The sequence below is a fragment of the Pyrus communis genome, chromosome 16 (assembly GCF_041283825.1).
Source record: "Pyrus communis isolate YQ-2024b chromosome 16, ASM4128382v1, whole genome shotgun sequence".
NCBI lineage: Eukaryota > Viridiplantae > Streptophyta > Magnoliopsida > Rosales > Rosaceae > Pyrus > Pyrus communis.
Genome location: NC_142580.1, coordinates 7,693,846 through 7,718,188, shown reverse-complemented (window position 1 = coordinate 7,718,188; position 24,343 = coordinate 7,693,846). Strand labels below are relative to the sequence as shown.

The 24,343-nt window shown below is 36.5% G+C and overlaps 3 protein-coding genes and 1 non-coding gene across 5 annotated transcripts; all 4 read right to left on the bottom strand.

Moving 5' to 3' along the window:
• Nucleotides 1-942: 942 nt before the first annotated feature.
• Nucleotides 943-4,485, bottom strand: LOC137732609 (protein NETWORKED 3C). Its single transcript, XM_068471915.2, has 2 exons — nt 3,586-4,485; nt 943-1,851 (listed from the first exon to the last, which is right to left on the bottom strand). The coding sequence occupies exons 1-2, from the start codon at nt 3,704-3,706 to the stop codon at nt 1,187-1,189; spliced, it is 786 nt and encodes a 261-aa protein (XP_068328016.1). The 5' UTR covers nt 3,707-4,485; the 3' UTR covers nt 943-1,186.
• A 125-nt stretch (nt 4,486-4,610) lies between these two features.
• Nucleotides 4,611-11,227, bottom strand: LOC137732311 (RNA polymerase II C-terminal domain phosphatase-like 3). Of its 2 annotated transcripts, XR_015957817.1 has the most exons (13): nt 10,173-11,227; nt 9,904-10,036; nt 9,748-9,803; nt 9,597-9,654; nt 8,148-9,509; nt 7,304-7,900; nt 7,059-7,205; nt 6,695-6,957; nt 6,486-6,597; nt 6,147-6,404; nt 5,843-5,889; nt 5,354-5,741; nt 4,611-5,010 (listed from the first exon to the last, which is right to left on the bottom strand). XR_015957817.1 is itself a non-coding variant. In XM_068471619.2 (12 exons), the coding sequence occupies exons 1-12, from the start codon at nt 10,895-10,897 to the stop codon at nt 5,678-5,680; spliced, it is 3,822 nt and encodes a 1,273-aa protein (XP_068327720.1). In that variant the 5' UTR covers nt 10,898-11,227; the 3' UTR covers nt 4,857-5,677. The 2 variants fall into 2 exon arrangements, 1 of the variants encoding a protein (XP_068327720.1); XM_068471619.2 differs by having other exon boundaries at nt 4,857-5,741.
• A 4,461-nt stretch (nt 11,228-15,688) lies between these two features.
• On the bottom strand, nt 15,689-15,761 carry TRNAK-CUU (transfer RNA lysine (anticodon CUU)). Its single transcript has one exon. It is a non-coding gene; the product is annotated as a tRNA-Lys (tRNA).
• Nucleotides 15,762-22,258: 6,497 nt separating this feature from the next.
• On the bottom strand, nt 22,259-24,253 carry LOC148689904 (uncharacterized). Its single transcript, XM_088688340.1, has 4 exons — nt 23,983-24,253; nt 23,207-23,276; nt 22,989-23,068; nt 22,259-22,898 (listed from the first exon to the last, which is right to left on the bottom strand). Exons 1-4 carry the CDS (start codon nt 24,172-24,174, stop codon nt 22,488-22,490), a joined length of 753 nt encoding a protein of 250 aa, XP_088544466.1. The 5' UTR covers nt 24,175-24,253; the 3' UTR covers nt 22,259-22,487.
• Nucleotides 24,254-24,343: the final 90 nt, after the last annotated feature.

Genomic DNA, 24,343 nt, shown 5'->3' with positions numbered 1-24,343 from the left:
ATTTTTCTTGTAATTAACTATAAATAACTTTTCTATGGTTTAAAGTTTAATTGAACTTCGTTTTTAACGAGATGCTTTAAGTACAGAAACGACGTTATAATGTAGAACTTGATCGATGAACGGATCCAAAAGGTGTTCTTAGCAAAAGAAAGACTAAAGAAAACAAAGGCCGCCCAAACAAAAACAAGTAAATTATTTCAATCTTGAAAACTACACTTAACAAAATTCTATATTATATACTGATGTGCCGGAACTAAAACTTAATCTCTACTTAATTAAGTTGAAAAGATGCCCCCATGGACTTGGACCTTGAAAACTGATATTTGTTTTGCCTTCAATAATAAGTTATGGCTTGCCAGGTGAGACTTCAAAAATCTGTTCTCATTCGTTAGCCTGTGTACCTTGAACGAAATCCGCTCATTTGTTTTTCTCCTGATCTACTACCTGGTTCTGCATAGTTTCATCGATGAGCTCCAACATCCGATACTTCGTAGAATTCTTGGTCTGTCTTAAGCAATGTCTTAAGAGACTTACGTTCCATGGTCTCAGCAGCGGTATGACCTCTCGAGATTGTCGTCCAGAGCCCTAAACCCTAAGTCAATCAAGTATTTTGAGACAAAGTGTGTAGGAGAGATCGAGTACTTAGAATTTGCCCTTTAAAGAGGGGCCATGATGCCTTTATATAGAGCTCTATCCAGGATACCCCTTCAAGAACTAGGATACTTGGAACTTATCCCGGATGACTTTGCTTATTTTGGCCTACAACTTTTTTGGGTAAAAAAACCTCGTATCTTAGCAAATCTGAAATATCATAACCTTTTAAGGACTAGGACTCCTTGACTGATCACAACGTAATTAGGAATGTTTTGTTTCTATCAATGGGGAGGGAAAATAGGAACTTGGGTCCTTCTTCAACATTGAACAGATAAGCTATAACTGGTGTGAGTAGCACACCACGTAAAGGTGTTTCAATTACATTTCTTCTCACAAAACAAAACAGACAGGTAAAACAATATTCCAGCCCTCTAAATCAAAACATTTAACATATTCTTTATAAGGTGCCGAAATAAAAACTAATAATGTCATAATTTACTCGAAATCATCATATGTATTATGAATACATATAAATAGACACATTTGAAAACTCAAACGCTAATTAATTAAGTTGAAAAATAGCTAATTAAGATCAAGTACCAGTGCATCCAGTGAGCCTTCCAAAGAAAGATGGCCCTTTGGACTTGGACCTTGAAAATTGAGGCTTGTTTTGGCTTGTAATTATATGATCAGTAGTATCCTCATGGCATATCAGACGATTCCACAAAATTTTGTTCTCATCTGTTAGCCTATGCACCTGAGACAAAAGCCTTTCAATCATTTCACTTTTCTCCTTGTTTCTCCTTATCAACTCAGCCTGCTGCTGCATATTTCCGTCAATGAGTTCTGAGATCTTTTCGTCCCACATTTTCACTTTTTCATCCACATTAATATCAGATTCTACGCCATGATCAATGTTCTCTTTTTCCATATATTCTTCGTAGGATTTTTGGTCTGTCTCAACCTGTGTCTTCAGAGACTTGTCCTTCAAGTAACTTGAGATTTCCTTCTCACACTTCTGCATAGTTTGGACTTTTAGGGAGTCTAAAGAAGAAAATGATCTCAGATGAGAGGCTTGAATCAGCTCGGATCGAAGCTGATCATACTTCTCGGCGAGCGATCGGTACGACTTGTAGAAGTCTTCGAACAAGTTTATGAGCTTAGGTTTCCTTTTGAAGAACATCTCAACCCTCTTTGCAAATGAATCTCCATCTACTTCAATTATATTTAGCATGAGATTGGTCTTTTCGTTCAACTCTGCAACAATAATACCATATATTCGGTTAAAAAGTTGGAAACGAATAATTCAACCCATGTGTACTACTTTTCTTTCCATATTTTTTTTGTGATCCCATGAGATGGTATTAATCCTGATACTAAGACCATTACTATGGATCTCTATCACTCTAAATCCATATCAGTAGGGATTCAAACTGAGAATATAATCAATTTGGATTTCAGAGGATTTTAATGGACTTTTTTAAGTGACAGATTTCAAATGATTTTAATAGATTCTACAATTCCATATGGATTTTGACATATTATTATGGATTTCTATTATAGATTTGTATGGATTTCTTTCATAGATTTCTTAGGATTTCTTTTTTGACTCCTACAACATAAATTCTTTTCTCAGTGCAAAATCTGAAAAAGACATAAGCATATGTATATGGGTATGGAAATATAAACCAATCAAATATGTCTTTTCTTTTCTTTTCTCATTTGAATTGTGATTTCTTTACGAAAAATAATTTGAACTAATCAAAACAAGTAATGCTTCTTAAATCAAATGTCTCAAAATTAACCCTTTTTCCTCAACAATTGATTAGTTCATAATGTGTTATTCAGTCTAACTACAGTTACCAATATAAATAGGCTTTGGAAGATGCTTGACCCTTACAATAACATGATTACACGAAAAAGAACAAAAAGCTTGAATTGGTAATAAGATTCTTAGTAGTAATTTCCAAGAGTTCAATTAACATGGTAAAAAAATTAACACATTCAGATAGAACGCATAATCATTACAAGAACTGTTAGTAGCTATTAACATTTCCCATCAAAGCATTACAAGAGATACTATTACACAATCCAAAATAAAGGAAATAAAAATTTCAAAAAATATTGTACAATTCAAAAAATTTTGAGTTTGCAACTGGGATGATTACAGTTGAACATGGAAGGAAATTAGGTTAGCAGGTTCTATGTCTGAAAGAAAATGGAGAGTGAGAAGGAAAAATTGAGTTGCAGAATGGAGAGAGAGAGAGAGGGGGTTGAAAAGAAATCATAGGACTGGAGGTAGGATTTTGTTATGCTTATAAGTTATAATCCCTTTTCAAATCCTACAAAATCTCTTATTGAAAGAAATCCTTCAAAATCTATGAATTTTTGAATACCTATAGATTTGCATGGACTCTATAAAAATCCTTTAAAATCTCAGTTGACTACATCAGGATTATAAAGTCTTTTAAAATCCTTTAATTGACTACCCATGTATTTGAATAGATTCTTTTAAAATCTTTTAAAATCCTAGTTGACTACACCATGATTCTAAAGTCTTTTAAGATCCTTTAAAATCCTCATTTGACTACACTCCCTGAATTTTTGTGTTAAAAAAGAGTGCCAAAAGATACAAAACATGAATTCAAATAAAATTTCTAATGACGAAATAGTGCAGAATGAATATCGATTACAAAAACTGGTATTATGAGGAGTGTGAGAAATTAGGAAAATGTTGTTAGCAGCCTGTTTTCTATTAATTTTTATATTAAAATTAGTGCACGATGACTATTTTATTTTAACAGTTCATTAAACTTTAAACCCTAATCCAAACACGGAAGATCTATCAATATATATATATATATATATATGTGTGTGTGTGTGTGTGTGTGTGTGTGTGTGTGTACACCATGCAGAAGCTGGTGTACTTAACTGGGTGCTCATACTCAAAACCCTAGATCAGGAAGAAGAAAAGGAGTCGTATTACTAAACCTGAGAGAGTAGCTTCAAGCCACTGAGATTGATTGGGACAATTATGGCTGTCCCACCACCATGAAAAGGAGGCAGCCTGGTCTTCCTGCCTCTTCACCATCTCTCCTGAAATCGAACCCATCGTCTTCTCCACCTATATGCTCGCTCTACAGAGCTATCATACCAGAAACCGTCCTCCCTCTTTGAATTTATATTGACTTATAACACTCTTTGTCAATATCCTCCTGATTTTAAGGACTTCAAAAATAAAATATTTTCGAGAATGTGACGCGTCTTAACTCTTAATTAAGTTTTAAGTGTGAAATTGTATGATTTTGACATTTACAATTTTCAAAAAATTGCATTTTTATTTATGAAAAGCTCTTTTATTTTGTAGTTGAAGTTAAAATTAAGTATTAGGTTTAGTATGATATTATCAAAACCGTACATTCAAAATAATTATTGAATCAAGGGTTCTTATTTAACGATATATTATTATTATTATTATTATTATTTTGACAATAGCATATTCTTATGTCACTTAAATTCGATAATTGTAAATTAATTTGGAATGATTAATGTGAAATTGACCGAAATTGAGGAGTCAGAAATGTTATCTTGGGAAATCAATCAATGTGGATCCCTTAAATTATCTCTGAGAATTTATTATATTTAAGATGCAGATCGTTGAGAATATAAAAAGATCAAGCCAAACAAAGAGACTCTACCTCAAGAAACATCCTTCATAGGGTATCCCAGCATATGTGGGTTGAGCTAATTGACTAGGACAGTGCATTCGTCTTTTATATCCAAATTCGACCCTTTCTCCATTGAGTTAGATAAGAAGACTATAATCATTAAGTCAATTCATCACTTGTTGGACCGTCTTTAAACAAGTTGTAGTTTAAAAAATCTAACCTTGTCAAAAATGGAGTTTGGACCATTCTCAAATAATGATGCTGTAAGGTTTAGGCAACCATCTCTATGTCCTAAATAAGCAAGTTCACGTCCACATACCTTTTACAACCATGCAGAAGTCCTGCGGGTGTTAAAAATGGTAATTTCATTGAATTCTTGACTACTACTCGAAATACCCTCATAAGCTTTTAGGCATCAGCATCACTCTGACATAAAAAACAACTCTGAATTCCCGAAGGACCTTCCTGCCTAAAGAATACTCAAGTAGTCATCCTTAAGTTTAGCGGATTTTCATATGTAAGAGTTCAGAAGTTACGTGAGGAGAGAGATAGAAAATGAGATTTATATGTTGAAACAATGTAAACGGCGATCCAGGCTGAAATCTTATGTAACATAATTCGTGTGCATGAAAATCCGTATACTCGCTTATTCTTGATGTTTTCTTTCTTTGAAAACCAAGTTAATTAAGTGTCGATGCAAATTCAATAGCTAAATCATTAGTTAGCTGTGATTAGGGTGAAGGATTAACTGTAATCAGGCACCTTCACAACCAGCCCAACCATTTTTCCCACCTGCTAACTACCAAATATCCAATTCCAAATGCTGCTTCGACTGATCAATTTCTCCCTTGCCAGACTTGCTCTTTCGCACCCCAGATATACAGTTTTGTATCCCGACCACCCCACACCACCACCTTTCCCTTCATACCCGCACCATCCTTTTCCGAAATTTACCTCCTAGCAGGGCCATATTGGTCCATCACTAGGTTTGAATCTCTTATTTTACGTTTTGGATCTCGAAAACTTGCCTTTTACCATCCTCGTCCCCGAAGTGACCACGTCTGGCAACCTTCTCTTATTTGATCAGGAACAAAATGTGACAGGGAGGCACCTCAACACCCAACCAGAACCACCAAGCCCGAACTGAGCCACCAAAGCTCGAGCAAGAGTTTACCACCTCATTCCTCTTCTCACAATGAAACCGATCATGAAAGCAAAACCTCGGCAATTTAAGGTGCAACTGCCAATTAATGGGTGGAAAACATGAATCACAGACTCCAAACGAGGCCAAGCAGTGTCAGGTCTAGGGCTTTGCTGCTCTCAGCATAATCTAAGGTTTTCATCCCGACTCCAATGCGATTCTTGATTCTATGTTAATCAGTTTTAGTTATCGGAAGGGTTAGGGTGGTGATTGTTTATGGTTTAATGGCAAAATCCTGCTCATTTGCCCTCCGATAAAGCAAAGCTGATGCTTCCACCCTGGTTAATTAGGACAAGGAAATCCATGTCAAATCCTACATACAAAGAAATTAACAATGACAAAGATAACAAATATGAGCAAACAAGATAAAATTTCTCACCAGCCAGGATGGACAACAAATTTTCCCAAAGAAATAGCCCAATTCACCTGCTCAAACAATTAATGTCACGCCTCAACTCAAAAGAACGCAGCAGAAAAGGAAGCTGAGAAAAACACTGAACTAAGATTTCTATAAGTTATTTTTGTTTATTTTTTAAAGGCTCTTCTGGAAGAGGCGTCGCAGTTTTGGGTTATTCTCTCTTTCTTTCTTTTCCGGGTAATCAAGAGAAGCTGGGAAAGCCCGAAATCATATATCAAGTCTTAGTAATTGGTTCTCATGGCAGAGATTATGTGAGAAAGAATACCTTGTCAGTTCCAAGGGAATTGGCAACTACATGGGTGACCTGGTCATCTATATGGTTGGTACACACAGCACCAAACTGTTCAGCTGTCTGCCACAGCGGATGTAGGTGAGGATTGACCTCACCAACTGGAAACACCCTGCTAAATACTATACGACAACCATTCAAAATCTTCCGCTGTTCAGAGGCTAGAATATTTCTAACATCTGCTTCATCTAGGGAGGGATGGGAGAAAAAGATCTGATGTATCTTCTCAATAACCTATACAGACAAAACAACAGATAATTGATTACCCTCAATGAACCAGAGAAGCAAGTGAACAGATATGAACAGCATCCTCACCGACAATGAGGATGCCAAAGTCCCATCTTCTTGTCTCTCGTCATGATCAATCTCGAGTAGAGAAGGACCTAGAAGCCCAAATTGTCGTCTGCTACAAGGAAAGTACGTATAACTGCAAAAGTACTTGTACATAAGCATTGGGTAACAAGGCAAGCAAGCCCATCAAAGTACAAAGGATTATTATATCTTAAATCAAAGCATATAGTTACCGTTCCACAACTATCAAGTTCAGTTTGTTATGCGGCCAGACCCTCACAGAATCATCTATAATCACAACATCTGATTCCATACCCAAAACTCCTTCCAGATCCTTACTCTTGGGAGCATCACCATCATCAGAATCTCCATCGTCGCCTCTAGAAATGACTCGTCCAGCAAAAAGTACCCCTGTTGGATCTAGCACTTTTGCCATTTCCGTAGCATATAGCTTGTTCCCCATTGTGTAAAGATGCAACTCAAAAAGTTGACTAGCCTGATGTCCAGAGAGGCAATGCAATGAATTCTCCACTTTCAGATAAGCCATAAAATGAGAATTTATGCCAAAATATAATTATATAAAAAATAATAATTTACCCTCTCCAAAAAATTCCAAACCCCAGGCCGCAATTTGGTCCACATTCCCATGTGATGAAATCGGAAGAGATGTCGCTGTGGTTTTTCACGATCCTGTTCCTCTTTCTTTCTCAAAATCTCATCATGCACTGGATCTACCTCAATAAACTGAAAAGGAAAACCCAAGTTAAAACGAATTTATAGAGGAAACAACCCTTACGAATCACTGGTCACAAGAGACTGAATCCATACATCAAAAAGACTACCTTAGCTGAATTAAGAAGTGTGTGATCTAGATCCAAGACGAGGCAGAGCTTGCGTGCTGCAAACATTTTCTTCTGTTCTTCTATCCTCCTTGCTCTCTCTCTCTGGATAGCAACTTTTTGCTGGTCATCGTATCCTTCAAACAGATGTTCAACATCTCCCCACATGGGAGCTGAACGAGAGGGACCAGCAGCAACTGCTTCAAAAGCAGAACTACTTCCAGTACGCTGCTCCTCAGCTTTTGGATCTATTCTCTCAGATTTGATTGGAACAGGTTGGGAAGGAACACTCTGAGAAGCTATTGCTGGACTTGTTAATCCATTAGAAACAGACATCATATCAGCAATATTTTTCAGATTCTTTGTGAATTGACGAGCAATGTCAGGGGCCTCTACTGATTGAGAAGTGACTAGCTTCATATCTGACTGACCATCTTGCTTTTCACCGGTAAGATTATCCTTATTCCCCTGGCTGCTCGGCAGTGGGTTTACAATATTTCTGAACTGCTCTTGTCCCAAGCTCCCACTCTTTTGAAGTACATTACCATGGAGAATACGGCGAGGGTCGCGGGGTTTCATACGAACTTTCCCTGACTCATCCTGCAAAATTTGCAGTGCAAAGAGTTTTTATAACTCATAGCAGGAGTTATGAATCCAAAATAGTAAAAAAGGTAATCAACCCACCCCCTAAAAATAGAAAATTAAAAACAGAAGATAAAAAATTAAACTAAATCAATAATTAGGAAAACTGAAATACATCAGTCCTACAGAATGGGAAAAATTGCAAAAGAACACATGCTTAGCCCATTCTAAAACAACAGTTAGGAAAAAGGACACAAGCACTCACCATCGGAGCTTTTTGTGAACTAATGGGAAGTGTCTGCAACATCGCTGCAGTCTTTGAAGGAACATTCACTGATGCATCTGACCCTGGTATTGAATTTGAGCTTATAGGATGTGTCATACTTTTTTCAGGATAAGCAGACTTCGGCTGGGCTTCTGCAGCTAACCTTTGCTGCTGTCCCAGCTTAAGTATGTTTAACAGCATGGTTGGATTCACAGCCTTTAATAATGCAGGCAAGGAAGCTGTGCTTAAATCCGTCAATGCCACATGCTCGTTTGAACTGTTTGGGCCATTTGAGTTTCCATCAACAGTACTAGGACTACTTACAACATTAACCACTTTTCTGGGATCAGACGGTTTGTTCTCCACTGTCTGATTATTGCTACTTAAATGAGGTCCAAAGCCACCAATGTCCTCCAACCAGCCACAACTTCCAGAAGCGGTTTTTGGATCTTTAACAAAGCCCGAGTTTCCCAATGTATTCCTTTGCCTCTTTAATGCAGGACCATCAAATTTAGAATCCTCAATGGGTTTTTGCTTTCTCGAGCTTAATGTTATAACCGAATCTATTTTAGGTGCACTATGCACTGTCAAGGGTTGTGGGTTATGATTCAAGACACCCACATCAGAATTGGAAAACCGAAGCCTAGGATCTCTATTCCTAGTTGGAACTTTTATGGTGATATTAGACCCAGAACTCGCAGGGGCAGCACTTTTACCTGTAAATCGTTCTTGCATGCTGGAGCTACCCACAGGGATAGGGAAGGGAGAAACAACTTGCTGTCCCAAAATAGGAGGAACTGAAGTTCTCAAATTACTAGCAGAAGAAGAACTAGAAACCTCTCCAACAGTATCATCGTCCCCTTTATCACCGTCTTCTGAAGGGGTTGGACTTGGAAGTCTTTCACTCATGAAAAAAGAGCTCCGGTTAATATGTTGATAAGTAGATACAGCTTTAAGGGCATCAGTATCATAAGGATGCAATCCAGAACCTTCTGCACTTGGCGCCCTAGAGGTATCAGGCTCTGGTTTTACCATCCTATCAGTAAAAACCAATGTGTTCTGAACAGGAAAACATGATGGGGATTCTCGTGTTGGGGAAGGAAGGCTATCTGCATCATGATCCTTGTGAGTGTCTAACAGGGGAAGCACGACCCGTCTACCCTTTAAACCAGACACTCCTGATCTTGGAACTTCGGACAACATAATTGGATTGCTGTAGTTAGCTGAAGAAGTCGCATTTACAGCCGAAGCGTCAGAATTCTTATTATTAAACCCGATAACCTGTATCTCATCATCTTTAATGCCTGCTTTAGTTTGAAGAAAAACATCAGGGGAATCCACAAAGGATGTCAAGACACCTATCTGGGAGAAATTAGAAACCATGTCAATACTTTCTAAAACATCAACAATTATCCTTAAATGATTATACTAATACAGCAAAATGCGCACCTCTTTTATCTGCTCAGGGGTAAAAAGAGGAGGATCATTCTTCACAGAAGAAAGTAACCTGTTACCAAAAACAAAACAAAGAAAGTAACTACACTACCAACGGCATTAGAAACTACAAGAACGAGAAAAAGAGCATCGAACTCATAAGAACCTTGATATGATATCTTCGTTCTGTTCCTTTTGGACTGGTCTCATGGAGCAGAACACCTGCAACAAACAGCAACCAAACCTATACAACTTCAATAACCAGAATCTGGAAATATCTGGACAGAAAAACATCAATGTGAGCAATTCTTAGATGGCTTACGGAGGTGATAGCTTGTACCGCAGTGAAGGACAGATGAACAAGAGCTTCCTTTGTGGAAACATTAGTTTCCGAAAGCACCCCACGCAAGCTCACCAAAGTGTTGAGTAACTGGAGACAAACATCCACAAATGATCTACAAAACATAAACCAAACTGTAAGAAAACATTGTTTAACAGTAACAAAGCAAAGTACTCAAGCTGGGGCAATCATCATTTCACAGCCACAATTCACCCAAAGACCCGAAATTCGACATCAATCAGTTCACTTACTTCTCTGCTTCATTTCTAGTAACACTTGCCAAAGCTTTCCGAATCGAGCTCACTCGCTTCTCCAGCTTCTCATTCTTCAAGCCTGTCTCTGGATTATCAATGTTCATATTATCACAATCCAAAACACCATCTCCAGCTTCGTCAGCCACACCCGCGGCGGCCTTTTCGTCACCAGAAGCCTCCGAATCCAAATCAATCTCACCCTCCTCCAACTCCCCTTCCTCTTTCTCAGCATCCATTTCATCGCCACTGTCAACAATCACCACTCTATCCACTTCCTTCGCATTGCTCCTTTCAGGCGAATTCACCGACGGCGACGATGACAATCGCTTCAAGTTCTCGTTGGGATCAACATTCATCTGCAGAAACTGATTGAGCGGCTTATTCTGTACGGCCTGAGCCCAAGCGAGGCTAACCAAGCCGGGCCTGTACCCCCGACATCCCGGGTGGTTGTAGATGTCGCGCATCGTCCAAACCCTAGCATCATCTCCGCCGTTGGATTTAGATTGATCATTGGGCGGCGGCCGCGGAACCACCACCTTAACTTCGTGCTGCTTCTCCTGCTTGATAAAATCTTCCTCACTGATCTCCTCCACTGAATTCGAATCGGAAATTTCACCTTCTTCTACATCCTCCACCACTTTCGCACTTTCATCATCTCTCCCCATCACACCACCCTCTAGGGTATCCTCGAAATTGTTCCACCCAAATCCACCAGCGACCATAAATCGCTATAAAAAATTATCCAAATTTTACCACCACCAAAACAAATTCCAGAGAGTCAAGTATTTTTACACAAAATTGAATTCTTAGGGTTTAATTTTTCCTCTTTTTATATTTTTTTTTTCCAGATATCTGGAAATTAGCACGGTAAATTACGATCAGATTAAAGAAACGAAAAGAAGAAGACGAAGAATTGGAATATTTCGTAGAAATTTCTGGGTTTTCAGATCTGTATGGCAGAGTTTTGAGATCGCGATCTTTGGGATTCCACTTGCGCTTTCGGATCGGGGAGGAGGAAAAAAAATTGCAGAAAAATAAGAATAAAGGACGATGAGAGAGTAAAGACCGGGGGAAGAGTTTATAATAAGGACAAGGGAATCTAGTACACGCAATGAGTTTGAATCTGGGCCGTACACGTCATGAATCCGGAAAAGCTAGGTGATCCTGCTGAGGTTTTAAATGACAAAAGCAAGTTTGCTCCATTACTAGTTGTGGGAGTTTGTTTTTATTGACCAGTTGTGGGATCTGACTGGATGGCCCCTCCCAGAGACTATTTCTTTTTTCTTTTTCCCTTTTTGCCCTCGCCTCATGTCTAAGAATATACCTTTTCAAACTGTTTATTTCCTACTTGAGTTTTTGTTGAGGGCGTCATAGCCAATTCGACAAATGAGTTCCGGTTTCGATTTTTGACTGGTAAATTACACGATAATGGTCGGAAAAATTTAAAATGCTTTTATGAGTTTTTTTGGTTTCAAAAATACAAATCTATTTTGACAAAACCATCGTCTAATTTTTTTTTTATTTTAATTTATATAAATGATCCCCTTCATAATTGATGCCCCAAAGCCAAGCAACTGTCTACCCCATTTCAGAAAACAGAGCAAACGATCCCTATCAACGCCTATTTCTCTCCAATTATACTTACTTAGATGGGAAAAACACTTCTTGATGCTCGAAAGCTACCTCATGGGGGATATTGGATTAGTCCATTTCATCGTTACTTGTGTGGATGCAAATTTCCGTCTTCTTCTCCTTTAACGTAAATGCACCTGGAAAATAATAACACCTAAGATACAACCAAGAGCCTCACGTGCCCATAATGAATGGGGGGGCTTTGGCCGAAAAATTTTCGATATCAAAGTTAGAATTTTAGAGAGAAAGTGTTTAGGGGATTTTTGGGAGAGATTGAACTTAGCTTTTTAGTGAAGAAATGAGACTACATATAGAGGTGTGGCCGGCCCTATTTGGAGAATAGGGACCGGCCACTTATGGTGGTATTTTTTAATATAATTACAAGATATTATGAGAAATAATATATTGCAATTAATTTGGTAACTAATCTTAAATTGAATAACCTTTTGAGTGAGGATTTGATGAGGAATGATGGGAGAGATTTGAATAAATATCATCTTTGACTCTTTCTTGATTGAGCCATAATTATCTGTTGCATGCACGTGGGAATTCCGGTGTACTTCGAAGGTAATTTTGTCATTTTCACCTAAAAATCCATGTGTCGCCTCCATAATTTTCTTAATTATTTTTTACTCCACAACCTGCACATTGAAAGTTGAAAACTCCAAACATACATGTTGTGGTGATCAGGATTCACAAACCCTGGTGGAGAAAACCGAGGAAGAAAATGGTTTCTAAGGTAGCATTTCATGTTGCATTGGGGAACTGGGTCTTCATTTTTTGGAAAATTGGGGAATTGGGTTTTGTTTTTTGGGTGATTTGGGAGTTAGGTTTTGTTCTTGGGGTGATTTGGGAAATTTATGTTTTCTAAAGTAGCATAAGATTCGTTGTCGGGTGAGAGTCTGGTTCACAATTAGAATGGTTGGGGTGGGGATTTGGCAATTGGATTTTATTTTCTAGCCTGAAATGATGCAATTAACACTTTATTATTTATGTGTGCGGCTCTGTTTGCTTGTGTTTTTGGTGGTTAATCTTGGTTAGGAAGAAGGGGAGCCCAGCAAACAGATGAACAAAGCTGCTGCAGAGAAAGAGGTCCAATTCCAAACAATGGGGTTCGTGTGAAAGCAAGAAGGGGTCAAGCAACAGATAGTCACATCACAGCCTTGCTGAAAGGGTATTTTATTTACTAGTTATTTATGTTTTGTTTTGACTTCGAATGATATTCTCATCTAATCTAAATTGTGGGGAGCGATATTTTAATCTAATCAACTTGACTACACCTAGGTGCTGACTCTCCTATATTTTTCACGAATTAACTTATTTTCCAAGCAAGAATAGAGAAAATCAGTATGAGCACTAGCGGAGCCAAGGGGGGTGCATTGGGATCCCTTGACCCAATAAGTTCCTAAATTTTCTCTTGTGAAAACTATTTGATCCCTATACCACCAGCAACAGATGAATTATGGCCAAATTTAGTGGGCCATTTGCTGTTTTTTGGTTCCATCCTTCTTACGCTTTTGGTTTCCATCCCTCTAAGGCCATCTCCAACCGAAGGGTCTAGAGGGCCGAAAATAGCCTAAAAACAGTCTCCAACCGAGGGCCAGGCTAGATGGTTCGTGGGCCCCACAAAATCTGAAAGGGCCAAAGAGCTGGCTGGAAATTTTTGAAGTAGTATCGGTTTTTCTGCCAGTTATAACATAAATGGTGTCAATTATAACCGACACAAATAGCCGGAAAATTTTTGAAATAAACGGCTATTTGACAGAAGTAGTGTCGGTTATAACCGACACAAATATGAAAAATTTTGAATATAACGGCTAGGTGACGTCAGCTAGTTGTTCTTTTTTATTTTTTTACAAAAAAATTTTAAGTTGTTTTTTTTTTTAATTCTATTTGTTTCCTATAACTTCCTAAGCCATTATACAACATTAAATTAAATTAAGTAACATGAAACAACATTAAATAACATTAAATTTAAATAATAAATTATTTTTGGCCCTCGGTTGGAGATGGAAGCAAATATGACCATGTATTATTCATAAAAATATTAATTTCTTGGAGGACTAGAGGGCTAAAACGAGCCTTCTGACCAGCCTTCAGTTGGAGATGGCCTAATGCTCTCCTTAGGCTGCTTCATTTGTGCTATATGAGCAATCACTCATATTAGTACTACTTTCGGTAGCTTTTGGAAGAGAAATTTTTTTATGTATTTTCGTCTTCTCTATTTGTTTTTTGTTTGAGTAAGAGCTATCGGTGTATGTGTAATTTGGGTTTGAAAGGTAAACACTCTATTGTCTATTTATAATCTCCATTTTAATCTATGTGAAAGCTATTTTCAAATGAAAGTATAATTGATTTTCTAAAACAATTTTTTGAGCCCATCGTTGTAAATTTCTAGTTCCGCCACTGAGTATAAGAACGAAACTTTTGCACTCTCTTGTTCCTGGTTGTGATCAGGTACTGATTTATATTTGTTATTGGTTAATGTTTGATTGTTTTGTGTATGATTTTCTCGTAGAAACTTTACTCTTTGTGAGTTAAAATCTTCATTGTCTATGCATGATAATTGTAGATTACTGAGAAGGCTCGGATACTGGACGAGATCATCACATACGTCCAGTTACTGAAGAATCAAGTCGAGGTAATGAATTACTGTTTACTTCCACCTTTAATTCAAAAAGAAAGATCTAGGAGAAGCTTGTTTAACTCTCGGTAATTTGGATTAGATTAGTTAAAATATCGCTCAAATCACGAAGACAGTTTCGGTCTTGTGCTTTCTTAATTTGTGACTACTGATCAGTAAACACAAACCATTTTGTTGCTCAGTGCCTCACTGCGCAGCTTGCTCAATTTCCGTCTGCGATAGAGCCTAGCTCTATCCAGTTCTGGTCTCTGGCAGACGCTACACCGACTTCGGCCTCCATATTACTTACAGAGGGACAGAAAGCCAGCTTAATCCGTCAGGTAGTGACACTTCATTTGATCATGAAATGAAATTAGGTTCTTACAAACATTTTTATTCGTTTAAAAAAACATATAAATTGTTACACATCTCTGTTCCGATTCCCAGTGATCTGGAATGGATTCGATGAAGATTTTCAGGATGGTGGAAGTTTTGTTACTTGGAGGATGCTGGATTAGTCAACTCCTACAACTTCTAAGCTTGTTAAAAGTTAGAATAAGATGCTTCCACTGGGTTGGGTGTTCCTCGCACCACCACCTTCTTTTTGTTGTATGCCTTTGTTGGCAGTATTGCTCGTGGAATCCCACGAGCTTCTTTCAATTGGCTGCATGATTTTTGTTATTTGTAGTTGTGCTAGGAGTGAAGCTTGAGATTGGATGCTGGTATCGATGAGGCGAGGCTTAATTAGGGGCAAAAATTTATGTGGATCGACATGCACGACTGCTCTTGGTGGTTCCAGCGGTGGTTATGGCGGAGGAAGCAGCGAAACTGGCTATTTTCAATTTTCTTTTGTTTCGGTCTCAACTTTTGGTTGGGCCACTGTTATTTGTTTGTGTTTTTGTTTTTTGGGCCTTTTTGTTGTAAATTTTGATCATTTGTATTGTAAAGTTTGTTGTTGCAGCTAATGAATGTTACGTATGATAAAAATATATATATAATAATAATAAAAGTTAGAATAAGGTCCTCTATGAAATCAATTAAGCTCTTAAATAGGATTTGGATTCTTTTAAAGTTATAATAAAATCCAACAACCCGTGATGTCAATTAAGCTCTTAAATAGGATTTGGATTCTTTTAAAATTATAATAAAATCCAACAGCCCGTGATGATGGGTCAAGAGGATCCTCTCCATTAGCCCAGGAGAGGATCCAAATCCTCTTAAATGAACCAAGGATTTAAAAAAGCTAAAATGTATTTAGCGCCCACCGTGGGGCTCGAACCCACGACCACAAGGTTAAGAGCCTTGCGCTCTACCAACTGAGCTAGACGGGCTTGTTGACGTTGTCAAGAACAAACCACGTATTAAGCATACATATAAGTTACACATTAGAATTAAAGACTAGGTAAGAAGATACCACCACTTCCACAGATTTATCATAACCAAAAATCAGTAAAGAATACATAGTCTCATATTTACATCTGTCGTAAAGCAAAATGACGAGATAGATACACTTTCATGTTTTGAACAATAATAAAAATTAAACTTATTGATTCATCATTCACATCAACTCTCTCTCGTCTCTTTGTTATGCAATTGCATGCATGAAAATTTTATTTGGGCAACGAGAAGTTGCTGAAGTCAAAATCCATATCATCCATTCCAACCTTCCAAGATTCATCGATTGGATAACCAAAGTCATAAGAGGATCCGTGATTATCACTTCCAAACAACGATGACAACGACGTCAATGTGGACGAATTATGATCTTCCAAATTAGGAAAAATCATCTCATTTGCAGCTTCCACGTTAGTGATAACGTTGTTGTTCGCATTTATTGTTTGATAATCTTCCATAGCGACATTGTTGTTCTCATGCACCGATGTTTGATGATGTTCTTCAACCAGAGCCACTGCCACATCAACATTGTTATTACTGCGCACAGTTGTTTGATGATCCTGTTCAGTTATTTGGACACCTAGATTATTGCTACTACGACTTTCATTCATAAAACCCACGTTGACCGCGATGTTCTCTATTGTTTGATGATTATATTTTAACACTCGCGGTACAACAGACGATTCGACCTCAAAATCCTGCAAAGGATCATAAGGTAGTCGTGAGGGCAACCGGATGGGGTTATGCGTGGTTGGATGAGATAAGGGTCGCACAGCGTCTCTCATAGCTCGGAGAAGCTGCAAAATGTTAAACCAACAAGCAATTAATTCAATGAATTACGGAAATATGGTTGTACATATTGTAAGAATGTACTGGAATCACTCACGTAAGATCCAAGCTGATCATCTTTAAACAACATAACGGTATCCCCAGCGCTCAAGCCATGCGCCTGAATTAAGCTCCCTGAAAAAATTGATAATGATCAGAATATCCTCAAAACTAATATAGTCATTATATATAACTATGATGATATTTCTCCATTTGTAAGTAGAAGGTTTTAAATTCGACTCATATAGATAACAAGTGCAATACCGTACTATGACTTGTCCATTATGAGGCTTAGCCGAAATTCCCCTCCCTAATAACATTGTATTAGAAAGAAAAAGGAAAAAAAACACTGCCGACCACTTTTAATGGAAGAAAATGCCTTACATTAAATAACTTATGGGCCTCATATTAGTTGAACTCCATAAGTCTTTAAGGTTCGTCTCTTGTTAAGGAAGGAAAATGATACATACACCATTTTTGCTTCCTACATGCATATTCATGGTTTTTTTTTTCTTTTAGGAAAATTAACCAAAAGTCAAAAAAGAGTTTAGTTTTAATGAAAAATGACAAATAAAGTGTAGTGAATAGTACCAGAAGAAGGTAAAAATGTGGTTTTTCGTTAAAAGTGAACAATACCGGGAGTGTTTCATTAAAAGTCCCTTTTTTCTGTTTGATTTATTTGATGGCTAAAAATGAAGAGGGATGTGTGAAATGTTAAAAATGGTGCGTGAAAACTAACTAATCATGTTAAGGAAAAGGCGTAATCTAAGGATGTGATGATATGAATTGTGAAGTTGAGTTGGGGCTTAGGCTCACTTGTATGATCAAATATGTACATCCTGCTCCTTTCGTTGGGCCAAAACCTGCGAAAAGATTCGATAACATTTTAGAATTCAATTAAGGCAAAAAAGAAAAAAGAGAGAGGAGAGGAGGGGGGGGGGGGGGGGGGGGGAGAACAGTAAGTAGGGAGAGTCTATAAAAATAAAAAATTAAGTAGGGAGAGTTGGCTTGATATTAACCTGAACCTGACAGTCCACACTTGCATATAGTCCATGTCGTCCAAGTGTAGCCATAGTCCTGCTTCCTTTGATTCGAGGAAAGGGAAATGGCATTCGGCCTCTCGCTGATACAATTCAAGTACATCGCTATGCTATCCAAAGTGAAATAGTTCTGATCATATGTACAATACATTATTTTGTTATAATTACCTTTGGTATTACGATGCGACCAATTGCTCTGACGTCGCTATTCTGTAACTTTTTGTGGAACAAAAACCTCATCTGCTGTGGATTGAATAGCTGAAAATAGTTTTTTGTGGAACAAAAACCAATAAGTAATCACTTTTGAATGTAGAGAAGTAAGTAATAAGCAAAATTCTACTGCAATTCATTTAAATGTGTGTGCATATAAGTCTATACAATGCTTTAGTTTTAAACACATAAATTGGCAAATAATGCTTAATCCAAATCTAAAACTTTCTTTGGGAGGATATTATTTGATTACCGTGGACTTCGGTATTATATATAATATATGGCATATGTTTTTGTTGTAACTTAAGACAAAGGAATGGCAATAATCGAAACCTAGAAGTCCTCACAATATGTGTTCTTTAATTGGTTAGGGTAGTGTCTCTTATCCCTTGCACCCTAGTTAAATCTTCTTCTCAATTAAATTAGAGTAGCGACTTCAGACGAAAGTCAAAACAAATAAGACATATAATAATTTAATCCACTCCTTAATTATCTTGAAAATATAGGGCAAAAATAGTTTTGGCATCAAGTGTGTTGTCTTCAAAATAAGGAGTGGATTATAATCATTATATGTCTTATTTTTGTTTGATGTCAAAACTATTTTTTCCCTATATTGATTGACCCGTGACAAAATAGTTTGCAAATACTGAAAACAAAGTTTGAATATTATTTTTAGAGTGTTTCTGAGTAATGCTAAAGAGATTAAATATTTTAAACCAAATTTACAAAACAAATGATGTGGTTGTAAATGATTGAATTATTAATTTTCAATTAATGTGCGTGTTTCTTATTGGTGACATATTATTTGGTTTGCAAATTAGATTGAATTTTTTTTTCTCCCTAGCATTATCCGTTTGTAAATTGTTTTGTGCCATGTGTCATCAATTATATGATATATATATATATATATATATATAAGGTAAGTTAAGTAATATTGTTGATTTTAGACCGATTTGGCTTATATATTGTTCTTAAAGTGTTTACAAATTGTTTAATGTCACGTTCAATTATATGATAGGTAAGTTAGGTCATATCATCGAATTTCAACTTATCATATAATTGACACGTGACACAAAACAATTTGCAACACTATATATGGAAACAATATATATATATGTGAGCCAATTGGTCCAAAATCAACAATATTACCTAATTTAACTTATACATCATAATAATATTGATCATATGTGGCACAAAACTGTTACAAGCACTCTGAAAACAACATACCCGCCAAATTGATCTAAAGTCAACGCTATTACTAAACTTGACCCTTTTATAAAATTGACACACAACACAAAATTTTTTTGTAAACATTTGAATTCACACCATTTTTTTTTAAATCGACGCTATTAAACCTAACTTATCATATTATATAATTGACACGCGGCACAAATTTTTTTTTGTATACATTTGAATACGCGCCAATTTTTTTGTAAAATTAATGTTATTATACCTAACTTACCGTATTATATAACTGACACGCGGCATAAAACTATTTATAAACATTTGAAAACAATTTACGCGCGAAATTACTTTGAAAGCGACGCTATTACCTAAATTTAAGTATGTATATGTCGTGCTTTTGTAAACGCAAATGTTTGTGAAAGTATTACAAATTTATATTTTATATCAATTAAGAAATTTTCTTATTCATCAATACAGGAGTTTATGTGTGAGATTTGCAATAACTTGTGATGCTAATAATAAAAAGTGGTATACATATATGTTGCTTAGTTCTTAATGAAACTTAAACCAAACAGTGGAATTTATAACATCCAAACGTATGAAAAGTATGAAATTTGCGTTTTGCATCGTTCTTGGGCTGTGAGGAACAGTGGTTAGATTTTTGGACGTTCTAGGGTGTTAGAGTTTGATGTGCAGTCTGAGTCTTTTCCATGTCAACAATCAGGAATATGAAAAGGAATCTCGTATAATTTAATTTCAGAAAATAAATGAAACTCAGCAATTCGCATATGAGATAATTAAGTTTAAGAGGTTAGGGAATTTATATCGAATTATACAAGTTTATATCAGTCGTGCGAAATATTAAGTTAAAAAATCATTTCTTTGAGAGAAAACCCATAGATCAATATGTATATGAAAAAGCTACAAGGTCATCACAAGGCAAGGATCTAATTAGCTTACACGGGGATGTGGAGTCGGAGGGGGATCAAGCAAGACAGGGGGTTGGCGGGCAGCTGGTTCGTGAACCAGCGGCTCATCCCTAGGGTTCCGTTGGTACGAGTTCCGGCTACGTATAGACTCGCCACTTCTACTGCTTCCGGCCAGATTATCTTCGGCCGCCGCTGCTGCAACATTGTTCTTCTCGTAAACACCGGCCATTAGTATGAACTATAGTAAGTTAATTAGTAACGCTCCCCACACTAAACTGCTTTCTCCCTCTTAAACTCTCACTCACTCTCTCTCTCTCTCCCTACCCCCCGCCCTCTCTCTGAGCTGTATGGTCATATGAAGGCAAGGCCTGGGCGTTTTAAAGAGAAGGAGGAAGGTCTTAGACTCTTAGCTGGAATTGTCAGTTTCTGAGAATGCGAGGATTAGTATAAGCCTAGGGGTCTCGCTAAGTGACGCCCGTCAACCACACCAACTATTTGAGTGACACCATTTACTCAGATAAAGTCGGGGACTTTTCGTCACCACTCCCATTTCCCTTTAATACTCTCTCTTAATAAGATTATAATGTGTTAAGTAACGTTTGTTGATATGGTTCATGGAATCCAGCTCTCTGAGCTAGCAAGCTGCCGTTTGCATTTAATTATTTAGTTTCTTCTTTTTTGTTTGTTTTGTTATTAGGGTTTTGTTTCATCCTTTTATACATACATACATAAATACATACATACATACATACATATATATATATATAATTAAGTTTGATGAAGTTCCTGGGATATAATCACAAGGGTAGTTCTAGATGATGGTATGGAGAAAGGAGATAGAGTTGAGGATAGGGTTTTGTTGGAGGGATGAGGAAATTGTTTTGACAGATGGGCGGAAAAAGTTGGGAAGAAATTAAAGTGGGGAACAGGTGTTGTTCGAGTTCTCATTAGGAGGACACGATATCAATGCAATGGTGCAAACCAGGGAAGGTAGTTTCCCGTGGGAAACGTGATTTCCCGTCTTGGCACTCGTCGTCTTCTGTCGAACGAGGGAAGAAGAAGACCCCTTTTTTCTTTTTATTTATTTAAGTTTTTTATTAAATTTTTTTACGGATCCATCTACAGCACCTTAATAAAAAATAAAGTATCGGTATCATTTAATTTGAATGATAAAATATAATGTAACAACATTTAACTACAATATACTAGTTTAACAGTATAATCCAACTTCCACACTGTAAAGGCCAACCTTGGTATAGTAAAACCAACGTCATTTGGAGTAATTAAATGTAACATTAAGAGTTTCCTTGTTATCTAGATTATTGATAGGTTTTTGTTTTTTTTTCTTTTTTTCTTTTTTTCTTTTTTTCTTTTGTTCTCTTGTTTAAAATATTTTCATTAATCAATTTATTGTTCGCTTCTCTCCTGCCAAAAGTTTCCTCATTCTCAGTTTCAGTTTTGAGTTTGTGGGTTGTATATAGATGAAACTAATCGATGAAATTTCAATTTTCGCAGTTTGGGCTACTTAAATTAAACATCTTATTTTTATTTGGGTTATTGAAATGAAGAAAATGAACATTAATCAAATGAAAAGATCACAAAAAATTTCCTAAATAAAGATTCACTCGCGCAGATCACAGCCCAATCCCAAAATATAATCTGCACTCGTCAGACATATTCTCAAACACAGTCCAAGACGGCAAGACCCATTTCTCTAAGGAGGAAGATTTTCTTCCCTCCTAATCTCTTTTTCCTTCCCTTCTCTTTTATTTGAACGGTTATGATTAAGTCATTTTAACATCTTATATTAATTTTTTTTATAAAGATAGTAAGACAAAAAACAATATATAAGAGAGGTGGAAAGAAGGATATGAGAATAGGAGGGACATAATCCTACTGGTTCCTCCAAACCACCTTCTGGGTTGTTTTCTTTCAATTACAAGGTTGTCGTTTTCAATTTCATTTATGGATTAATTAGTTGTTACTGTGTCAACCAAAAGCAAACAAGGATTGTTAGCCATCAACTTACAATTTTCTCTATCTACGTGTGGGGCCCAGGGTTAAGAATTTAAATCTGTTGGGCCCAAACGTTTGGTGTAGTTTCTCTAGTTATATTTAAACCTAATACATTTTACTTACTGTTTTAAAAATATATATATACATTTCACTTATAAGTAAAGAAGAATATTATTAAATTTTTAAAAAATACACTTATTGACTTATATTACATCAAGTCTCTCGTCTATTTGTTACGTAGTTGTATGCATGAAAATTTCATTTGGGCAACAAGAAGTTGATGAAGTCAAAATCCATCTGATCCATCCCAACCTCTCAAGTGTCATCGATCGGATAGGCAAACTCATAAGAGGATCCATAGTTATCACTTCCAGACAACAGTAACAATGACTCCAATGTAAACGAATTATGATCATCTAAACTAGGAAAAATCATCTCATTTGCAACATTATCACTAACGTAGTTGTTCGCATTTATTGTTTGATGATTTTGCATGTGTTTGATGACCTTGCATAACTTCGGCCATACCAACATTGCTGTTCTCATTCACCGTTGTTTGAAGATCTTCTTCAACTGGAGCCACTGCCACATCAACGTAATTGTTCTGGTAAACAGTTATTTGATGATCCTCTTTAGCTTGGACACCTTCTAGGTTATCAGTACTATGACTTTCATCCATGACGCCGATGACGACCGCGATGTTCTCTATTGTTTGATAATTATATTCTAAAACTCGCGGTACAACAAACGATTCAACCCCAAAATCTTGCAAAGGATCATATGGTAATCCTGGAGGCAACCGGACGGGGTTGTGCGTTGTTGGATGAGTTAAAAGTCGCATAGCATCCCTTCTAGCTCGGAGAAGCTGCAAAAATGTTAAACCAACAAACAATTAATTCAATGAATTGTCATGATGTGGTTGCACATGTTATAAGAATGTACTTGAATCACTCACGTCGTAGGATCCAAGCTGATCATCTTTAAACAACATAACTGTATCCCCAGCGCTTAATCCATGCTCCTCAATTAAGCTCCCTGAAAAAATTAATAATAATTAGAATATCCTCAAAACTGGTGGTGAATATTATACGATGACATTTTAGAATTTAAATATAAAAAAAACACAAAAAAAGAGAGACGAAAAATTAGGTAGGAAGTGGGCTTGATATTAACCTGAATCTGGGAGTCCAAAGTTGCAATAGTTCATGTCGTCGAATTGTAAGTGGAGCCATACTCTTCCATCCTGTCATGAAATTCAAAACAACAAAATTAATATATGTATTGTCTCATAATACACAGATTATATTATTCTAGCACATTAACCATTAATGCTAAGATAGCCAAACATTTTTAATTTAGGTTTTTCTTTAAGAAAAGAATAAGTAAAAAGAAAAGAAACATAAGAGTGTAAGATGAGAAAAACCTTTTGCATGGATATGTATATGGCTGGCCAATTCTACTGGAGCTATAACATAAATAAATAAATATATATATATAATTATTTTTTTAAAGTGGGATAAAATTATGGAATTAACTTAATTAATAGTTAATAAACCAGTAATATTAAACCTAGAAAAGGCATAAATAACATGCCAACAAAAAAGAAACTCCAAACAAGTAAAATGATAATTTTGGAAAGCAATATAAGCATTTTGATTTAAAAAATAAAAAATAAAATAACGATATGTTAAACAAATTGAAAACAATAACGGCATCATAACTCTTTAATTAAAGTTTGGAAAGGGATGGATAACAATTTTACCCCTTAGTGTAAATATATCGTTATTTGAAAAAAAAAACTAAAAAGACATTAATTAACGTTTAGTAAAAAGCTTTCTGAAAGTGGACAAAGGAATTTTAATATCTCAGAGAAAAAACATTTTTTGAGAAACCCCCATAAATTAATATATATTATGAAAAAACTACTAGATCATCATAAGATAGCTTACCCGACGTGGAGTCGGAGGAGGATCAGTCGAGACAAGCGTTTCGCAAGAAGCTAGTTGTTGAACCAGTTGGTGATCCTCAAGGTTCAGTTGGTACAGCTTTCGCCTCCGCATATGCCCGCCATTTCTACTTCTTTTGATCATATTAGCTTCAGCACCAGCTGCAACTTTGTTCTTCTTGGAAACATCGACCATAATTCTTAATTAATTTTCAAATAATACTCTGAACTAGTAACGCTCCCCATACAAACATCTGTTTTTGTCTGTCGAAAACTCTCACTTTCTTTCTATGAGTTGTGTGATCATATGAAGGGCAAAACTTGCGTTTAAAAAGAGGGAGGAAGGTCTTAGCTGGAATTGTAAG